The sequence below is a fragment of the Acanthaster planci genome, linkage group LG11 (genome assembly GCF_054643075.1).
Source record: "Acanthaster planci isolate LZ-2023a linkage group LG11, COTS_SCS, whole genome shotgun sequence".
In the NCBI taxonomy this organism is placed as follows: domain Eukaryota; kingdom Metazoa; phylum Echinodermata; class Asteroidea; order Valvatida; family Acanthasteridae; genus Acanthaster; species Acanthaster planci.
The window spans coordinates 10,900,173-10,920,896 of record NC_141787.1 but is presented as its reverse complement, the minus strand read 5'-3'; the positions used below and the strand labels follow the sequence as shown (position 1 = coordinate 10,920,896).

Below are 20,724 nucleotides of genomic sequence, written 5' to 3'. Positions count from 1 at the left end.
GCCATGATGGATGTCGAGAATAATACTTATCACAACTTACGCTATGATGAGAAAAAGAAAAAAATAAACAATAAGCATATGAGATCATAAAGTTTCAGAAGTGTGGATCTGAATTGTTTGGGGGGGCTCAAAAAGTGCATCGCCAACTGCCAGTGCTATTGTCAACCAACATTTTTTTAGGCGGTAGACGTACAGACCGGTATAGGTCAGCTTCATCAACCCAAAGAACAAGTTCTCCGTAATCAAACCAGGAGCTTTTAGTCCAAATGGTATGAGCATACCTTCATGGCACAAGCCTACTAGTGACAACAAACTCATTCTTTCGCTTGAACATTGCGAAATTAATTTACACTGAAACTCTTGACCAGCAGAGGTGAAATGTACCCTCCGCACGCTCGCACGTGCCTTTTTTACTTATACAGCGCCCTCTCTCGATACATTGTAATTACAACGCGCTGTAGAACCATGGAGAAAAGTCCTCCATGGTAGGACACGGCATGCACGATGGAAAATTTGGATATGCGCTGGAGCAAGGGTTTTCAAAGTTGTGGAACTCAAGGAGCTATATATGTAGATTTCATTTTGAGGACCATTTTAAATTGAAAGATAAAAATACGAAAATGGGGGTCGATTGGAAAACACGGTTCTAGACAAGTCACGACGAGTCAATCTCGAGTTCTTTCAAGTACTTGGGCCATTCTATGAATTAGCAGTCCATTTCTTCATCTCCCTGTCACACCCATATGATTTGGGAAGTTCAGAACGTATTTTCTTATTCAAAGAGTAATGAATTAATTCAGATTACCTGCCGAACGAATAAAAATAATTTGAAGTTCAGTAATATTTCCATGTCAAATGACACACGTCAGGAGTAAAATGGACACAAATGGTCACACTTTTGGACCCCTACTTTATAGAATGACAATACAGTCTAGACTTTGGTCCAGTCATGAGACAAGTTACCATGAAAAAGTAATAGTTCGCCACTTGTGTGAATAGATTGTGACCACCTGGCTGACTTAGGTTCCAATGAACTTGCAGGGACCTGTTAGGCACAAAGGTAGGGAAGTTGTTTGCCGCTTTGGAAGACCGGTCAAGTTTGAAAGGATCAGATTTGATCGGGGAGAGAGGCTGAAAATAGCGAGTTTCTGCAGCGAAAGGTAGGACATAGTGCTTTATCAGAGTAAATTGCCCCTTCACTTGGAGACCTGTACAACAGTACTCGTATTTTGAATAGTTTTCAAATCACCTCTGATATTTGGCTTTCCAGGTGAGTAAAGCCTGAACAAAAATGCCTTTCTTTCTTTATTCCCAAAAGAAGGCTCCTTTTTCGGGGAGTGGGTATGGCCCCTGTTGGCCCTACCTTTATTCGGTGGCTTGTTCAATCCGTCTTGTATTATGGAGGACAGTAAAGGCACTCTATTTATTATGAGCTTCTTGGAATCAGTTGTTTTCATTACTTATAATAAATGCATCAAGCCACATCATCCAGTCTCTCATGATATTAGCCTACCGTAATCTCAACAACGACAAATAATCTATAATATATAAACGGAACAAAGATGTCACAAAACAAAACATTCCTTTACTACAATGTTACCCACCTGTGGCATTACATAGGACAACTGGAAGAGAAAATCCAAGCCAACAGAATAGAATGAAGAATGGCGTTATTGAAGACATTCTCCTATTGCCGTCATCCTCCACTTGATTCTACTTCTTGTCACTCACCAAAAAACAGCATTTAAAACATTTTTCTGCATTTTACAGCTTTACTTGGGTATTTTCCCCTCCAACCCGTCCGCCAGTCAACATTCTTCTTGGCCCGCCTTCCAAGCTGGTTACTGTCCTCTCCATGAAGGAATCGATATTGACATAAAGGCTTACCATTGATATACTGGGTGTGGTGCAGACTCGGTGAAAGGACTGTTACGTAAAAGTTATTCATACTGTATTTTCTGGACCTTTGAAGAGGAGCTTAAGGGACCCTTTGTAAATGGGCAACTACCCTCTCATCAGTTCCTAAAAGACAGTTTTGGCCCAAGAAGGTAGAATATGTGGATGTAAAAACTTGGATTACATGTACCAAATTAATAGGGTTGCCACATTAACATGGTTTACATTTCCCCACATTGGATTGAGATTTAACCTAGGCATTTCTTTTCACTGGAGCTCCCGAACAACATTTGCCGCGGTTAGTTGATGCTGTAAGAATAATATTCATGACTCGGTGTTCCTCTTGACAGCGAACTGATTTGTTGGAAGTAATGAAGCCATGCATTGGATTACACAGCCTTAAAACAGTTAATACTGTAAGCGACTATGTAATTTGGCCGAGGTGGATTTTTGCGCGTTACTCCCAGGATCTAGGCAGACCTGATTTTGTCTTTTCCCTCATTTGGGAGATGGAAAGAAGGGGCAAGCATCTAAAGGCCATTTTATAGATTCGGGGTCAACTATTGGTTTGCCCATTTCAGCTACCTCTGGCAATGATTTTTATGATTCTCGATATAATTTTCAAATCTTCTCTCCCTAACAAATAAAGCTGGTGACAACAGTAATTATGTGGGGGTTAACAAACTTTTCCTCTTGTTAGGACCGGGTCGATAGTTAACATTGTGATTTCGTATGTTATTTGTCGTTTTCCTTTTAAATTATTTCTTGTTACAAAATAGATGGGTCACGTTTTCATTCCTAAACATCCAGTATAGTTGCAAGGATCACTTTAAGGGAACCAAACATTGAAATTATCCAAATGATTACACGTATTTTTCATTGAAAATTAAGGAAAATAGCGCTTCAGCAGTGTAGTTGTGAAGTTATGATGTCGTCTGGTTGCTTTTAAAATACAACTCCTGAATTAATCCCCATCGTGGGCGGATCGCAGATTATATTTTTTTCAAAGGGTCAAATTATTTTTTGGGGGGAGGAAATTTCTTTGTTTAGCTTTCCACGACTTGTCTTAGTTGTGCGGCTAAATCTGAGGGCTTAAACCACACTTTGGGGAGCATTAAGGAATAGGCAATCCCATAAATTTCGTCTCTCCCGCATCATATTTAAAGACAAACAAAATAACAAACTGCTCACAAAATTCATAAATCATAATTAATGTAAAGCCCCAGTTTTATTTACAGATGACGAGATATCTAAGCTCATAAGTGATGCTGATGTCTCTAGAATAAAACGAAATAAATATGAAGTCAAACGATAACATAAATTGGTAAGGCACTAAGGAAAAGCTGCTGAAACATGAACTGATTCGGAACCTTCGCCAAAGAAAAGCGGGAACATGTTCAATAACAGGACTTTCATGCGAAATTGGACAACGTGCAGATTTCAAATTCCCACTAAACAAATTGAACGGAATGTTCCAAAAGTGCACAACCCAATTTTCTCACTTTCTACTCGTTGATTTTTATGTTTTGATATCAGTTTTAAGAAACTGAATTTTCTGCCAGCTGAAACTTGGATTCTACTTTGAGGTCTATCGCGGTAACCCAGAACCAGCCAATTGGAAACTTAACCATAGCGCCAGCATTTTCTTTTATAAGTTGGTGATCGCTGTTTTTTAAAGACAAATTTAATTTTAGAGGACGACTGGAAAGACCAAAAAAGGATTGATGGTCTCATGAAAAACAAAGAAGGACTTCAAGTGGGAGGGAAGAATACAATAAAATAGAAGAAAAAAAACAAAGAGGAAAGAGAGATATCCCTTACCACTAGCGCTAGAAAATACTCTCGCCTAATGATCTTCAGACAATTGAAGCCCTAACACCGCCAAGAAAGCAGGCCGCAACTAGTTTTGGATTATTCAGGGCCCTTGGTTTCTAGGAATATAATACTCTTTGTTTTCTCTAAACATTGAAATCACCGTTTCCTCCCATTCCAACATTGGACGATAAATTACTTTAAATAACCGCCATACAGATTCGTGTCATTTGATTGACATGTATCACGTGATATTCATTATTCCTGCCATCCTTGCCGCGTCAGGTACTATTCGCCCATGTGAGGATGATAAAAATAATTTATACAACGGTTAGGATCATCCTTAATTCCACGACATTATGAATGGCCTCGTCCCTCAAAAGGCAGCACAAGCGCAACACGCAGCGTGAGCGCGTGCAACACGCGATAGTGCGAGAATAACAATGTGGTCGGAAAAGTTATTGGGATTTGAAATTGTTTGAAATTTATTTAAAGATAAGTCAAATGACAAGCATCTGTAATTATTACAGTTATATAAAACAAACAATTAATGTTTGTTTCACTCGTGCAATGGTTAGAATATCTTATTCGATGAAAGATGAACGTTCCACTCAACTCGGCTCCACCTCGTTGAATGAAACATTCCATCTTTCAAGTCATGAAAATATATTTACCAGGTATGTACCTATTACCCGCCGACCAGTTTTGTGGTTAAACAATTCTCAGCTGTGACCACGATAATTTGCTGCGTCGCGTAAACATATGATACGTTTGGAGAGTACCCGGTAGCTGCTAGAGGTCGTCATATACCATTTCGATTCCTTTAACATCAAGTATTGATCCGACCGGCAAATTCGAGACAAAATCCCGTGGAATGCGCAAATAAATTGATCGAATTCAAGGTACGAAAACCCTGTGGAATGTGGCTGTCCAATTAAGTAGAATGGTACGCGCGAATCCACACGCTGAACGGTAAATTATGTGCTTCAGCAATGGTTAACGGTGGAATACGGAGTCGGGAACTGAGTGGGGTTACTTAACAATCGAAGTGACCATATTAAGTCTCAGAGGCGTATTGAGCTGACTGCAAAACTGAGCAGAGGCGAAGAGAGCAGGAAACTGAAGAGCCAAATAGGAACTGTAAAATTGATAAAAATAATGCAAAATCGGCACTCTGAAAGTAGACACCAGCATGGAATAATCTGTTGTCAAGGTATTCCCAAATTGACTAGCCTACATTTTAGTGGCGTCTTCACTGAAGTAGCGTATTGAATGGGAGTGGGTTATTAGCCCCAGGACATGTGCGATGTTTTAAAGGACTGAAAAGCACCCAGCACAAAGGTTGATAGATTTGTGCTCTCGGGGTTTTTTCAAGGTTTTGAACAATCACATCGGAAATTCCCCCCCCCCCACTCGAAATCTGCTGACGCCATTGCTTTAATACGGTGTATGTAAAACCACAGGGATAAGGGGTTATCCACACACACCGGCACAAACACAAACACACATGATGGCGGGGGTCGGGCTGATGAATTACCCCCACACATTTTCCTAACAAGCAAAATAAGGCGGATCGTAAGAATTTTAAAAAATTCTCAACCACCAAACTTCATTTATAAACTCAAAATAAGAGAACAATTTAAAAAGCAAGAAAGACGCCATTTGTATGTGAGGTTATGCAGGAATGAAAAACATATAACAGATGTACATCTGTGTCATGAACAATGCCACTTAGGCCTAGTTTGCTTTTCAAATTACCGCAGCTGAGCGAGTCACCCCCACATAATCCCATCTCCCCAGCACAAAATAATTAAAGACACTGCGTAGAACTTTTTCTTGTCCATCTGATCACACGTTCTACATATGCAAGGGGCAAAACAGCAATGATAATCGTTTCCCTTCTTTTTGGATTAATCGCAGCCTCAATGTATGCACAGAGTCATAGAAAGTCAATTAAAAGTCAGGATTTTCCAGCTGGGGGAATTAGACCGGTATAATCGATGTACCTCAGAGAGGTGTATTTACCATCCAGTCACTGGTGATTTGCAGTGGATAAGATCTTCTCAAGTCCTGGTAATTTTGCCTTTCAAAAAGAGCTTAGTCTTGAAAAGGGCTCATCAAAATTATGCGTGTCTATGTGCGGCCAGCGACAACGCGCTATGCTTTTCCCATGCAGAAGACTTCGTTAAGTCAGACGCCAATGTCGCTTGACCTTCCTTTACGGAGGGGACACTTACTAAAGAAAAGCTTAAGGTGACAATACATGGCCAGTCTTGAAGAGAGGGCATGATTTTAGTGTTGTTATGGACGTTGCTTTTTGAGAGGAGATCACAATTTGGGTCTTCTCCGGATGACATTCGGGATATTTTGTCAAAATACAGAAGAATTCACAGTAAAGAAAATTTCTCGTGATAAGCCGATATTCAAAGTAATGGAGAATGCTGAATATTGTTGACATAAGGAAATTTGGAAAATATTAACCGTTCAATTTGTTTCCACACAAACAATCACACTACTCGATTCTTAGTTGTACGTTGTACAGGCTGATTCTTGGACTTCGCGAGATTAGTTGTACGTTGTACAGGCTGATTCTTGTACTTCGCGAGATTAGTTGTACGTTGTACAGGCTGATTCTTGTACTTCGCGAGATTAGTTGTACATGTACGTTGTACAGGCTGATTCTTGTACTTCGCGAGATTAGTTGTACGTTGTACAGGCTGATTCTTGTACTTCGCGAGATTAGTTGTACGTTGTACAGGCTGATTCTTGTATTTCGCGAGAAGGGGCGAAAACGAACGCAAATTCGTGACATCGGATAAATAATCACTTTACGAATTGCTGGACACATTTTTCTACTGCAAAGTTAACGTCAAATTTGCTTCGCTTTGCGTTCGCCTGAAGTGTGAACCGGCCTTTATTTTCTTGCTAATAATAAGTTTTTCGGGTGCTCGATATTCAAGGCAAGGTGGCGTCTGCATTTTATTTGCCGGTGGCGCTGGCCACCATTAGAGGCGTGCGCAAAATTGCAGGAACTTCTGACTCTGTCTAAACACCGAATTTTCCAGTTGCCAGCTCAGTTTCTTAAAACTTTCTGCCCGCCAAGATAAAGGGCGTCAATTAACTCTAAAGCTCGCTTTTTCATTACGAAGACTGCTCTGAAAACGCCGATGCCACCGGGTACCGGTTTAAATGGTTGTGGCCTTGAAGACGCTGGTCTTACTAAAACCTAATTGTTGCAATGAAATTTCACAAGGGGGTCAACAGCGGATTTACACGGATAACAAGAGTTGCCTGGACGGGTCCCACCTGCTGGAATGAGCGGTATGACTTACCTTTAAAGAACCCTGAAACCGTTGGAAAATTCTAGATTTTTATGGTTAAACTGGCTAGTAGGTTAGACATATGCAGCAAGGTATGAGACGGAGAGAACCCCCGCCCCCCCCCCCGCTTTGTGTTGGTCATTGTCTCGCAGGGGGATGTGTTAAGTAACAATAGTCTGGAATGTGTATAGGGATCGAACATGTTGGGAGGTACCCCTCGGTCTCATTTCTTGCTGGGTATAAGGTTAGAAGTAACTTTGAATTGGTCAAAAAGTTTAATAGTGATCCGTCTTTTAGAGTACTTGCCATGTTGAGGGACGGTCCAGGATTATCAGAGAGGGGGTTCGAAATGTTCCCAGGACACTTCTTAAAAGGACACTAAAACCTGGATTCTGCAGAATTTAAATGCTTGAAGGACCGATCCAAGACTTGTGTTTTTTGTTCTTAATTAGTGAGACAGTGAAGGATTACAAAAAGGTCGATGTTGGAATCCTGAACCCCCTCTACCCGCCTACGTCCAACACTGGGTTGTTCTTTGCAAAAAATGCCTTTGCGTGATTATGTTAGCTGCTTTATACATATATGTACCACTTCCAAGTGTCTAAAATCAGTTCTTATCTCAGCCGTGAAAAATTGCCTATAATCTACGGTTGCCAACAACAGGAAAACAGCCCTTTAATCACAACCTGCGTGACAACAACAATGCGTTACCACTCGTTTGTTGCTCGATATGAATGGGTTCTCCCATGCGGGCCAGGAACCAAACTTCAGAAAAAAATTCAACATTCATTTTCCATGTCAGGAGCGTAAATTATAACAGCAGACCCTGAACGGCATCATTCACGTTTTCAAACAAGCGTGGCTATAAAGGTGAAATCATCACAATCATTTTTTTCTTTTTGCATTGCTTCATTTTTGCTGACTCCTACAAATATCACATATACACCATTACTTAACGAAGCGTGTGGGGTTTTGTTTGCAAAAAGGCTCAGAGTATCGTAAGCCATTTTGGAAGGTGAGTTGCCTTTCACTAAAGTGGGTGTGTCCACATTTGGTGCAATAACCTCAATTTACTCAAAGGATTGGCAGCAATGCCTTAGTACACCCAAAGTATACACAGCGGTACCGGTGGTCGATTGAGTGATAATCGCGAAAAGTCTATTATAACACATGAACCTGAAGTCTGCATATATATCTATATCCTTATTTTGAGAAAAAAATGATGTAAAGACTGCTTAGTCATTGTGTAGCCTCTACTTTGTGTTAACGAAACCACAGAGAGACTTGACTGTTCTGTGTTACATAAATGATCTGAAAAATCATTCCGTAACAATGTGACTTTTACAAAATTCTGGACAAGGCTGGATGTGTTTATAACATTTAATGGTGCAGTTCTTCACTGTTTCAGCATCACAGTTTCTATTAAGCGTAGTGCATGTCTTCCAACATTTCTTCAATTAAAAATCAAATCATGCAACCCGCCACCCGAAGCGTCAACAATCAAGCATTCAATGCAATGTGCCTACTTTCCAGCAAACCAACCAGAGCCCAATCTATACAAACTCGATGCCAACTTAAGCGATCAACAGTCCCCAACTAATTCATTCATTGCGTGTAATTCACGATTACTGTGCTACCTTACTTTTCCATATGTCTTAATTTTGAACACAGAACTTCAGAAACAAGATATTTTCCGGGTGCAGGCTTGCCTCAATACACCAGGAGAACACTTCGTCGACAAAAGCACCCATTCTATTGTTTAACACATGACCCAACAAGGTAAAACAATGTAGGAGATGTATTTTACACGACTGGATAGGAAAGATCGTTACTGCTACGCTCTGTATGTGTTCCACGCATGAAGCAATTGTGTTCTTTTTTAGCTTTTTATAAAAACTTACGAAATTAATTAAACTGTAAAAGATAACTTAGATAACCGTTGATTGACAGACAGAGTAAGTGTCTTGTCTGCCGAGTGTTTGCCTTTTGTGCGTGGTAATTGAATTGTTACTATAAATTGCTTTAAGGGCCCACAATCATAAGCTTTGTTTTTAGTTGTTACTTCCACGGGTTTCCCCGTATTTATATAGCGTTTCAAAATTGAGATTGTATGTATGTAAAACTGTGTAAATCATGAACAATGAAGAAAATTCAATCAAAAATCCCCATCGCGAAAGCATGAAGCAGCTGTGTTCTTTTCAGGTATTTATAAAAACTTAGGACATTGATTAAAATGTAAAAGAAATCGATCATGAATCCCCAACGCAAAAGCATACGTGCACTGTGATTAAGTTTACGGGTGCACCTTGCGACGGATCTCTCTTTGTGATCTGATGAGGTTTTAACAGAAATCATTAAGAGATTTCTACGAACCGGGCGTGCTACCCTGGTCAGCAATAGGAAACCCCAATAACTGACAAAAGAGATTGTATAATGTGCGTTAACCTCGAACTTACTCATGTTTCTCAGGGCTACTACAACACGTAAACCAAAATGCAATGCCTTGAAGTCACCGGGTTATCACTTTCTTTGAATAAGTGAAGACTTTTCATTTCAGCCCTACATTCACAAAACTTTCACAAAAAATGTTTTTGGAGACAGAGGGACATTTCGCTTTTTATCTGAAATCCACTCAATAGATGTTGGACTACGGCTGCACTGTTTTCCTACTGTAAAACCGACAGAAGCTCTACAAAATGCAAGACGTTGACGATTGATCAATTGTAAGATGAAAAGAAATTTGTTCCAAAGAACTATTGAGAATTGGAACAATCATAATACAAACCATAAAGAAAACGGACTAGGTGCTTACAGAGTAATTGAAAATTATTTTAAAGTGAGACTTGCGGAGACTGAGGACATACATGCACATACTTGGGCAAGAATTCAAGATCAATAAAATAAGCCCTTATTAATCTGTGGCACGAAGTATATTGACAATGAAACTCCTGTGCATGCAGCTCTGCAAACAACCGTGCAAAATATCATCGATTTTTAAAAATCATCTTAGAAAGGGGTACAGCTAAATTCCCAAAAAAATCATAAAGCTTTGCTTATAATTTACCAAGAAATGCTCAGATAGGCCCTGTTATTTATACAAATTGTTGAAAAAAGTAGGAAAACCAACTTACCTTGAGAGACTGTAGCATGGAGCACTGTGAGTAGAATGCATATGAAATGTAAGATCCCCATTGATTAATTTGAACTTGGAATCCCGGGAACAGTACGGGGAAATTTTCACTGCCCTTTTGATGCCTTGCATGTGGTCTCTACTTCACGTAATTCCCGGGAGGTGTTTCCAAAGGTATGCTTGTGTCTGCGGCAGAGTCACTTTTGGTGTCTTGTGATCAGAGAGACTTCATCGTGCCCTCTTTTGCTGAGTTACACAACAGCCTGGCCACATACAAGCCCTTTGGTAAACGGGTGACGCCTTTTTCGTCAAGCACGCCACTAGCTTTCCTATAAAAACGTGAGTGCCTGTCAACAGGAGCACGCGTTCGATCCATGTTCATTGGCTGCGTGGGCGTTGGTGCTCAATGAATTTAGTGAGGCGTGCAGACTTAAGAAATCTTTAAAAAGCTCATTAAGCTGGACATGAATGCAGGGTCGAACAACTGTCTTCGTCGGCTCCCACTTTTCATGAAAATAATTTCTAAAGACATTTTGAACGCTGTGCTGGATAGCTATCATTTTCTACTTCAGGACTTGTGACACCCTAACCAACTCGAAGATAATTGAAAAAATTGAAACAACACATCCACAAACATGGGACTCACCACCTTAGAACACAAACGTTACATTCACCATTACAACAAATTATCTTGGGACTTAAGCAAAGTTTACTCCTCTCCCACCCCGTATTCAATTACTAGATTCACCACTGGTCAGCTTTACCAATGTCAATCGGACGGCGGAGGGTTAGACTTTGTCAATCAAATGAAACAAGGTTAGGGCGCATTTTTTTCAATGCTAGTTGTCATGCCTTTTCTACCAAAGTCAAATCGTGCCAGTGAAAAAAATTTTCAGTGGTAAACTGACTCATTATTTCGAATTGCTAATTCGTTTTTTCAGATTAGTAATTCGTTATGACGGATTAGTAATCAAATTAAATAAGTTCGATTCATAAAACACTCTGCCTGCGCCATTTTCACGTGCGTGATGCCCTGTCCATAATCAGTGACGGCAGCTGGAAATTGCGTTCTGAGAACTCAGCCGTGGCCGAAATTAACAATTCGTATTAACGAATAATTAATTCGAAATAACGATTCAGCAATTCGTAATTACGAATTAGTGATTCAAAATAAATGAAGTAGTAATTCATAATGAAGAATTAGTTTCCCACTGAAATTTTAATTTCATTGACACGATTGGGCTTTCGTGCTTTTCACTTAATTTTGAACATACATAGACACCAATGACATAAATATTCATTATGCGAGATGGTGACGCCCAAGAACGTAAGCAGGCTCTAGGGAATGCAACCAACCGGTATTACGAAAATGACCTGACGAGGGGAGCTCGAGTGGTACTGTGGCACCTGTGTATTGTAAGAGTCAGTGAGTTGATTAATTGTAGTCGTGGCTCGAATTGCCCTAACAACGTTGGAGATAACCAGCCCCAAATCACACAATTTGCATAAAACTAGTACAAAAGGACTAGAAACCAACCAATTCTCTGCCATAAGTTCTCTGCAAAGAGATCAAACTTCATCCTTGCCAGTAGGTCTTAGGCAACCGTCTTTCCATAGGCCTACATCCCAAATAAAATCGGTGGAACGAACCACTGCCGAGCTGTTGCTCACTGTGACGAATGCTGTAATAGTGAAATCACTGTGCGAGTTTCTTTTTAAAAAAGGACTACAGTCTCTGGCAGATTGTTTTCTAAGTCAGTTGGCACGTGTCCAGATAGAGGTTAGGCTGGTCAGGCATACAGATTACATAGCAAGTTTGTACCGATCAACATTCTTCCCTTTTCACATATAACCTGTCCATTCCCAGCTAAATAAAGTAGAGTACATGTACCTAGCTACTTGACACACAAACAGAAAAAGACTTTCATTCCCTAATACTCTTCTTTTAATAATAAAACTACCATCTACAAAGGACAGTAATTAAACCCTACTGAAGTGCTAATGTGTACAAGTTTTACAGGTTGTGTGATATAATCATTGATGTTACATGTATGTTACAATAATACATTTATAACACATTTATTTTCCAATTGTGAGTGACATTGTTTGAGGTCAACGTGAAAACGACCATCCCAAAAATGAAACCTTGCAAAATCTTTTGTTCAACGTAACAATACCACAAGTGATTTATCCCAACTGAACGAACATCAGAATCTAGTTTCCATTATGACCACCTTTCTAGGTAAAACCCGGTGTGACTTTGGCTTATATTTTTTCCAGACAAACTCGATAAAGTAGACAAGCAATGAACTGAAAATATGCCAAGGCAGCATAAAACTGTCTACTGTAAAAAATCAATATGAATGAACCTGTCATATTCACAATACAGACCAACTTATTGCCCCTTCTTCCAAAACGTACATAAATGACCTCTTTACAAATTACCTTCTTACAATTGTAAAAACAAAGCAAAAATTGACTCTAACTTTAAAAAAAAAATACACCAATCATTAAATACAGAGGCACCTTCTCAAATGAAACTCTTGGTGCATGAAGAGAATGACAATGTTTATAAAAAAAACTGCTCTTTCAACAATTCTTTTAGTTACAATAAGTGTACTTCATTAAGTTAACACATACAATTCCCAATAAGTTCATCAAGTACGCAAAACAGGCTAGATGCAAGTACCCTTTAAGCTCACGTTTCTAGCCCAAATTTGGTGACAAACCCAAACGATGTCACTTTGTAAAGATCCATCTGGCTAATAACAAATCAGGTTTTTTTTCTGACTGCAACCGTCAATCTGATAAACCTGAAAAGTCTGGTCACATTCAATCAAATCGTGCCGATCATTAATTATGATTATTTTTTTCCCTTCCATACTTTCTTACGTATTACAGTAAGTTCGTTCTTATTGTGATCCTTCACAGCAAAACAACTTACATTTGATAAAGGAGCAGTTTCAGAGATGAATGCTCATTCCTAACTTCACAAATTTAAGACCTTTTTGATTCAGCATACGTGCAACCGTACATGTACATGTACATGTACACTTATAAAAATGCCTTCTCAATAAATAGCAGTGGAGTCTGTCTCTTCTGCAGCAAATTAAAGTGTTCCACAACTGGGTGATCAAAAAATTCAAGACTTAACAAATGTAATCGGAAATAAATGAATACATTATTAGATATATTTAATTTTTAGGATAGTCAAAAAACAAACAAAAAACCCCAAAGGTTCAAATCTAAGATGCAAGACCAAATCCCGTTTGGGAGGATTTGATTTTAAGTAAAACTTACTCCATTTTCTCCAGATGCTTTGGTAGTTTTCAGTAATATTGCCAAAAGCTCATGCTATTTTTAATACAAGTGAGATCTGCCAAATTGTCGCTTGTTAGACAACAGTATTGTTAAATACTAACTTACGAGGAAACAACATAACATATCTAAGTTGTACACTAGCATACTCTTACAGATAGAATGACCTACAAATACATATACATGCTAAAGTTAATGCGACATCTGGATTTTGACTCGGCTCAAAACTATTTTCTTCATCAATTTTTAGAACAATTTTTTTCCATGAATTTTCAAACTTACGCTCAGTTGCAGAAAGGATGAACCCATTCAGCACATTCAAGGTTCAGCCGACTTATGAATGCAGTTCTCTTATTATCTGTCAGAATGACACAATACCAAAGTGAGTTTTGGAAACACAGAGTGACAAAAGGATACGGTCATGTGATTCTAGGGATTGGTGTTTTTAAGATAAGCATATTGAGAAAGGTTTGAAAGTTTGATCCACTCTCATGAAATCCCACTTGTGCAAAAGGTCAACACACCGACGGTGAGTACACTGGATATGCTGGGTAAGTCTAATGATCATATTTTTGTGGGGGAGGGGGTTATGGGCTCTTCCTACTGATGAAATACTGCAGAAAAGTAGGGGGTGTTGTGAACATTTCAAAGACTTGGAACATGATCCTTTCAAGTTTTAAGGGAAAAATATTCCATACACGGACACCACTAATTTTTCCCTGCAGTGACCTATATGTACTAGCCATATGACAATTGATAAATGTCCTAAAAAGTTAAATTTAGCAGTGAAAAAAATTAGGTATTCACTTCAAAAACAGAGACTTTTTCAGACCAGTCTCGTAGGGTTTGTGCACAGGGTGTCAAGCAGCACCCGTATATAGAATTCTTTCCATACAAAGTTGCCCCTTTCACATTCCGTACTGACAACTGAAGCCACTTCCGGTGGCAACTACGGTGGATCTGCTGCACAGTCATGTCACATAAATGAAGTCACTAGATGGTGCGAACAGCAGGGGCCCTAGAAGGTAATCTCTCATGCTTAGCATCCAGACACACCAGATGGTGCATGAAATATCCCTTCACAATGCACTCTCACTAAGAGCCTTTGTTAAGACCTGTCCATGAAGGAGATACTGTGGGCATGTGGGGAAACCATGAGGTCACCCAAAACTGGTGTGAGCGTCACACAGATATCAATGTTGGTTATGCAAGCACTCCCATTTGCATTGGCTGGAGAGTGTAGAGGCATTTTCCCATTGTCCATTATTAACTGATAATTCATAACAATCAGTGGATGAGGAGAGCCCCAGCTGAAGCACATAGGCCATCAAAAGAAGACAGGCAGGCGACCTTGCAAATTTTTCATACTGTTTCCCTACAGAATAAGCCAGGCTAAACACTAGATTACTTTTTTCATGTACACGCTTGATTTCAGAAATACATGTATGGGCAAAAAGAGGCTCTATATGGATAATGCGCAATGTGACTATGGCATATGCTATGTCTGCAGTTTTTAAACCAGAGGTAGCTTTCTCGTGTTTTTTTTTCCGTATCACTGGTAACTTAGTAAATGTGGAGATTCCTGGTGAGTGTGCAGACTTGAAGATGTTGAAATTTACTAACTGGGATTATATGTACATGTAGCTTTAGAAGACATTCCAAAATCCTTTGGAAAAGTTTGGAGAGAAAGGTTATTTGTTTAAGCACTTCTCTGGTGAAATATTTAAGAAAAACCCACACTATGAAATTTCTAAATTACAGTGGGAGTAAAAGTTATGCCCACATGAAAAAAATGAGCAATTAAGTTCAAAGCTTGGTGATTTTGCAACATGATGCACAAGCAAGTTCAAGTGGACACATTATGCTTGCATTCGGTTAAAAATACTGAGTTACAAATATCTGGGGGTGAAATGCACATTTAAGCCCTCCTTTGCTGAATTTCTTTTCCATGGAAGCCGTTTCCCTTCCAAATTCTTTCTGCTCAAACACAGGAATTTCTTTAATTAGCTTCTTGCGAGATGCACATACACAACTCCATCAACTCTTGCTGTCAACAAGTGCACTGTGAAACTTGTCATCACATCCAGTAAGGTGGGAGCCCTATTAAGAGATCCCAAAGAGAGATCCTACTCCAAACTGTTGGCTGACTGAGTGGCAACCACAAATGGATGTTTAGCCCTCTTGTGGCGAGCCAGGTCTGAGGTGCGACTGGTTCGGTAGCTACACTGGTTGCACCGCAACTTGGTCCGACTGTCGTGCCGGTCGTGGATGTGGCGCACCAGGGAATTGGCATTGTCGTACATCCGGCCACACTCTTTACACTGATACATCACCTTCATCATCTTCTTTTCTGTCTGGTTCTGGACATTCTCGCTGACTGTTGTCTGTACGGTTTCAGAATCGGAGTGTGCGACTGCCCCAACACTCTGAAAGAGAAATAGCATGGGCATTGTGGATCAGACCAGTGGGGACATGTATCAGGCAAAATGCTTCTAGGTCATGACCAATTGATGCAATAGCAAAAACCCACTCACAAACCGACAAAATTAAAGAAGCATGTTTTTCACAAAGCACATAAACTGGTCTTCATGATAGTTGTCATTAAAATTTATTTAGTTTTATTTTTAGAGGGTGCTCTAGGTTATTTCATTTTATAGAGCTGACATGCATTAAAATTGAAAATACAGGAAATATTTCCTGCAGCATACATATAGCTTTTCTGTTCGATGCCATGGATAATTTTAAGCAGCGTTGTGATCCAAAACTTTGATTCTAGCAAACCCTCCTTTGCGTACATGTACTTACATTCTGGCCACTAGCCTGTGTCATTTGCCCTTGCTCTCCACTTGTTGATGGCACTGCCTCACTGGCGGTCACTGTACACAATGAACTTAGCTCCTCCCCATCTTTGACCGGTATAATTATCCGGGGAAGACTGTCTAGGATTTTGGATGTTTTGGGGACAATTCTAGGTGAGACCTTGGATTTGCTGAACCACGCTGGGTGGCTGCGGCTCAAGTGAGTCTGCATGGTGCTAGGACGCATGAACCCTTTGTGACACTTGGGGCAGTAGTACCGGTAGCGTCCCTGGTGGTCCCTTAGCTCGTGCTCACGCAGGGTGGAGCTACGATAGAAGCCCTTGCAGCAGGTGGAGCATCGATAGCTGGCCTTGCTGTGCAGCTCCGTGTGCTGCTCCAAGTGCCTGGCGTGCTTGTACTCCCGGTCGCAGGGGACACAGTGGTAGCGCATGCTCTCATCACCTGGGTGGTACATCTTGGCGTGACGGACTAGAAGTGGCACGCTGCTCACCCGCTTTTTGCACAAGCTACACTGGTAGTTCAGTGAGGGAGGGGTGCGGCGGCGTTGCGGATCAGTGTTGTCGTCTGCCCCTTCATCCTCGACTGCTGTCCCACCCAGGTCCCCTCCCTTTTCCTCCGTATTAGTGTTTGCATATATGTAGATCTGCTGCTGAATCTGGTCCGCATCCATGGACTGATCTTGACTGTTTGCATCCAAGCCCCCAGCCCCATGTTGGCTGCTTAAGGCCGACTCAAGAGACACAGGGAAAGGCAGTGTGACAGTGGTCTTGGTCCATGATTCTTCATCTGCAGAGGTAGTCAACTGGGAGTTGCCTGGCTCGGTTTTAATCACATGCACAACAGTTTGGCCACCTTGCTCACTGTCCTGGTTTACAACTGCCATGTTGGCTGGGGATTCTGACGGGAGGTTATTGGCGAATGAGAGTTCAGCGGAAGTGTCCATTTCCGCGTCGTGTCCATCAGTGCTCAATTCATATTCTTCAGTCTCTGCAAAGCTTCCATTCTGATCCTCGCTCTGGTCACCGTGATTTGACACGGGCAACCCCGTAATCCCTGAGACCATGACCTCCCATGGCTGTTTGGACAGCCCCTTGTCCATATACTGGAGGTTAAGGGTTCTTGTGGCATAGTACTGACAGCCACTGTGGTCTGCACAATCCTCCAGCTTGACCAGTATTTCACAGCCTGTTTGTATGGCCAACTTGTGTGCCTAGGTGAGTAGGAGAAGAAAATATTTGCAAGTCAACACCTTGACATCCATTTGACTTTGTGGGATTGAGCCCACATTCACACTGAGCTTTCAAAATCCTTATTAGTAAAGAAATGAACCCAGTACTGCATTTTTTGTGTGCTTCAAGCCGCACTCGGTTATGCTACAATGCATCATTGGGCCACAATAGAGTTTTCTTTTGAAATAAACCATCATATTCAAAGCGGAATGAGGTCCAAATAAAATAAACTGACAACCATCATCAAATGGTCAATATTGATATACAGTGCACTGAATGTAATTTGGTTAATATGCAATAAAAGACGTCCTTGTGGTTTTAAATAAATTGGGTTTTCTTAAATGGAAAATGGACTTCTTTTGAAACTGAGAGTTATTAGCTCATGTCTGCTGTGAACTCAGAACTACAGGAAATTGCCCTTTTTTTCTTGTACAAAAGAGTACTTACCATTTGAAATAACGAAACCCGCAACTCCTCCTTAACATATTCACGTAATGTGTTATTCTTTATGTACTTCATGGCGAATGGTACAGTCAGTGAAATCACAGTGAAGATTGCCAATTCAAAGCAGGGAGGCTTGAATGTTCATGATCCAAGGGCGGAGTAGGACTGCTCACACCATTTGGTTAAGAGAGCCCCATTTACCTGCAAGATAAATTGTAAAAATACATCAACCGCGTGTACAATAAAAATACATTCTAACAAATGTCATTTAATAACTTTCTCCCAAACAAATGAAGAATCACTTGAATGCCACTTTGTGCAGGAGGTTGTGTAAACCTCTAACAATGTTTCTGTAAGGGTAACAGGAAGGGCTTATAAACATCTCCTGGCAATTTCTATCTACAGGTGTAACACACATGCCTTTACTTACATGTAGGCCTCAGCCTACATGTATCATCACAAACAATGTTGGTCGCTTTGCCCATTCGTCACCTTGTTGCCCACAACCTCTTAGCACATTTGCCACTTTTCCCAAGTGTTACTTCACATCCATGTAGAACACCAGTTAAACCCTAATGTAAGGATCTAACAGCATATTATCCAACAAATGTCAGTATCTTTAAGGTACAGTACATACAAATCAATGATATGTATTTATAGACAGCTGAGACAAATCCAAATCTTTATTATGAACTTGATACAAGACAAGTATACATTTATAGTTTTAGCAGCTTAAAGTACCGATACCTGTAGCATGGTCTTACTATTGTTTTATCTGGGTATAGAGAGAAATGAACACGGCTGTTTTTATCTTCTCACTTTGTCTTGTAAAGCATGGAAGGATCCATTCACTTTTCGGAAGCCAATGTATTGGAGTACAGTTGGAGGAGTGCTTGTTTATTTCATACTTTAAATTAAGTCTTATTTAGAACAGGTCAGCTCATACATGTACGCAAGCCAACTCATACACTGACCAACTTGTATGCAATTTGGTCAACTCGTACGTCGAGTATCTCATTGAACAACTCATGAGCTAACTAACCCGAGCACTGCAACTTGATGCATGATCGGCTTTTAGTCTGAATTCTGAAACCAAATGACCGGAAAACAGTGCTTTACGACTAAATTGCCCGACGCACTAAAAACTGCTCTTTTCAGAATTACAAACAAAAATACTAATCTGTTTTCAAAGAAGAGCATCAAGATTCAAAATTGACAAATACAATACAGTCCAGAAATGTAAATACAAGGCAGAACCACTTATTTTACAAGTATGGTGGCTTGTCATTGATAAGTGTTTAAACAGCATTGATACACACAGCAGCACACTTTTTTGTTTTTTAGCAGACTGGGAGGGAGTCCAGCTGGGAGGAAATATCCAGCATATGTAGGCTGGGGTAGACATCCAGGACTTTCGTAGAATGGCGGGTAGCAACCACACCACACCACACAGATGAAAACTGTGAACATGGTGACATGTATACACGCATACCAACCAGTCAGAGGCTCAGGCTCTACTCTTTGGTCAGTATGTACATGCACACAAGTCGTACTTGTTTTCATCAGTGTGGTGTGATTGCTACCTGCCATTTTGCAAAAGTCCCAGACGTGCGCCCTGGCTTGTAGAGAGCAAGGGTAAGACAACAGCACACATCCTCACACGTCGTACTAATGGTACAATTTAGCATATCAGTTGGTCAGCGTACGAGTTGGTCTATGCACAAGGTGGTCGGCATAACAGTTGGTTAGCGCATGTACGAGTTGGCATGTGTATGAGTTGACCAGCATTCATCTTACAGTCCTACTTTAAGTAGGCCTACTCCGACCAGAGGGCAAAGTGGCAAATGGGCAAAGTGACAGACAGGCAAAGTACCAGCACAGCGACTGGGCAAAGTACCAGCACAGCGACTGGGCAAAGTGACTGTGGGTGAAGTGGTTATGGGCAAAGTGACTGTAAACTAAAAAAGCCTATCACAAACATGGGCCTAACACAATTTTGAAACAAAAGCATCTCAGGCACAATGCAGGAACAAAGTCACACTTTCTTGGACAATTAACATGATGGAGACATCACCATTTGGCCTAAAACATGAAGACTTCTTATATTTATCAAGCTGAAGTTACACTGCCTGGAGCCTTAGGCCTTGGCGTTAATCATGTTAATGCAGCAAGACGGAGTTGGATTCACTAATAATGATGCCGGAAGTAAAGTTCTTGCCAAATTACACTAAATCATCATTGAGCCTTCCGCAAGGTGTCCGAATATTGAGCAGGCCTTATACCTACCTACCATCGACCTAATATCCTCCTACCTACCAATCATTCAGCAAAGTGTCCGAATATTGGGCAGGCTTCGTCGACTTAAGTCTGTCATGTTTGTGAAACCAACAAACAATAGCTTGATCGAATCTTTTATCAAATAAAACCGTATTTGTAACAAACAAACCAGAAACTTGACATGCAATACTACCTACCAATCAGAAAATGCATAAATTTCTTGAGTGAAGCCGTACATAAATTTCCAAAACAAAAGCGACTAAGCCTAACTGCACTGGTTATATTTTGACTCGGAGTCCTGGTAAGTGGTAAGTTCAACCGCATATATCTACATCCGCCAGCGCAGCTAGCTAGCAGCAGCGCCAACTTGCAACGAAATTGACTAGCGCCCTCTACGGTTTTGATAACAACTCTTCACAGCCTATACGGCACGCGTTGCCAGATACATGTACTGTACAGGTGTACATGTCATGTATTTT

General features: G+C 40.5%; 2 protein-coding genes across 2 annotated transcripts in view; both read right to left on the bottom strand.

Moving 5' to 3' along the window:
- The window catches only part of LOC110984815 (uncharacterized), a 339,182-nt gene extending 328,734 nt beyond the window's left edge, over window positions 1–10,448 (bottom strand). Inside the window, exon 1 of the mRNA XM_087143523.1 lies at window positions 10,160–10,448. Within this exon, the coding sequence (XP_086999649.1) occupies window positions 10,160–10,220 (61 nt within the window). The 5' untranslated portion in view covers window positions 10,221–10,448. The remainder of the gene's footprint in view (window positions 1–10,159) is intronic.
- Window positions 10,449–12,080: 1,632 nt separating this feature from the next.
- LOC110984833 (uncharacterized) lies at window positions 12,081–20,591 on the bottom strand. The gene is made up of 4 exons (XM_022245375.2): window positions 20,443–20,591; window positions 17,972–18,169; window positions 16,282–17,505; window positions 12,081–15,902 (listed from the first exon to the last, which is right to left on the bottom strand). Exons 2-4 carry the CDS (start codon window positions 18,041–18,043, stop codon window positions 15,603–15,605), a joined length of 1,596 nt encoding a protein of 531 aa, XP_022101067.1. The 5' UTR covers window positions 18,044–18,169; window positions 20,443–20,591; the 3' UTR covers window positions 12,081–15,602.
- Window positions 20,592–20,724: the final 133 nt, after the last annotated feature.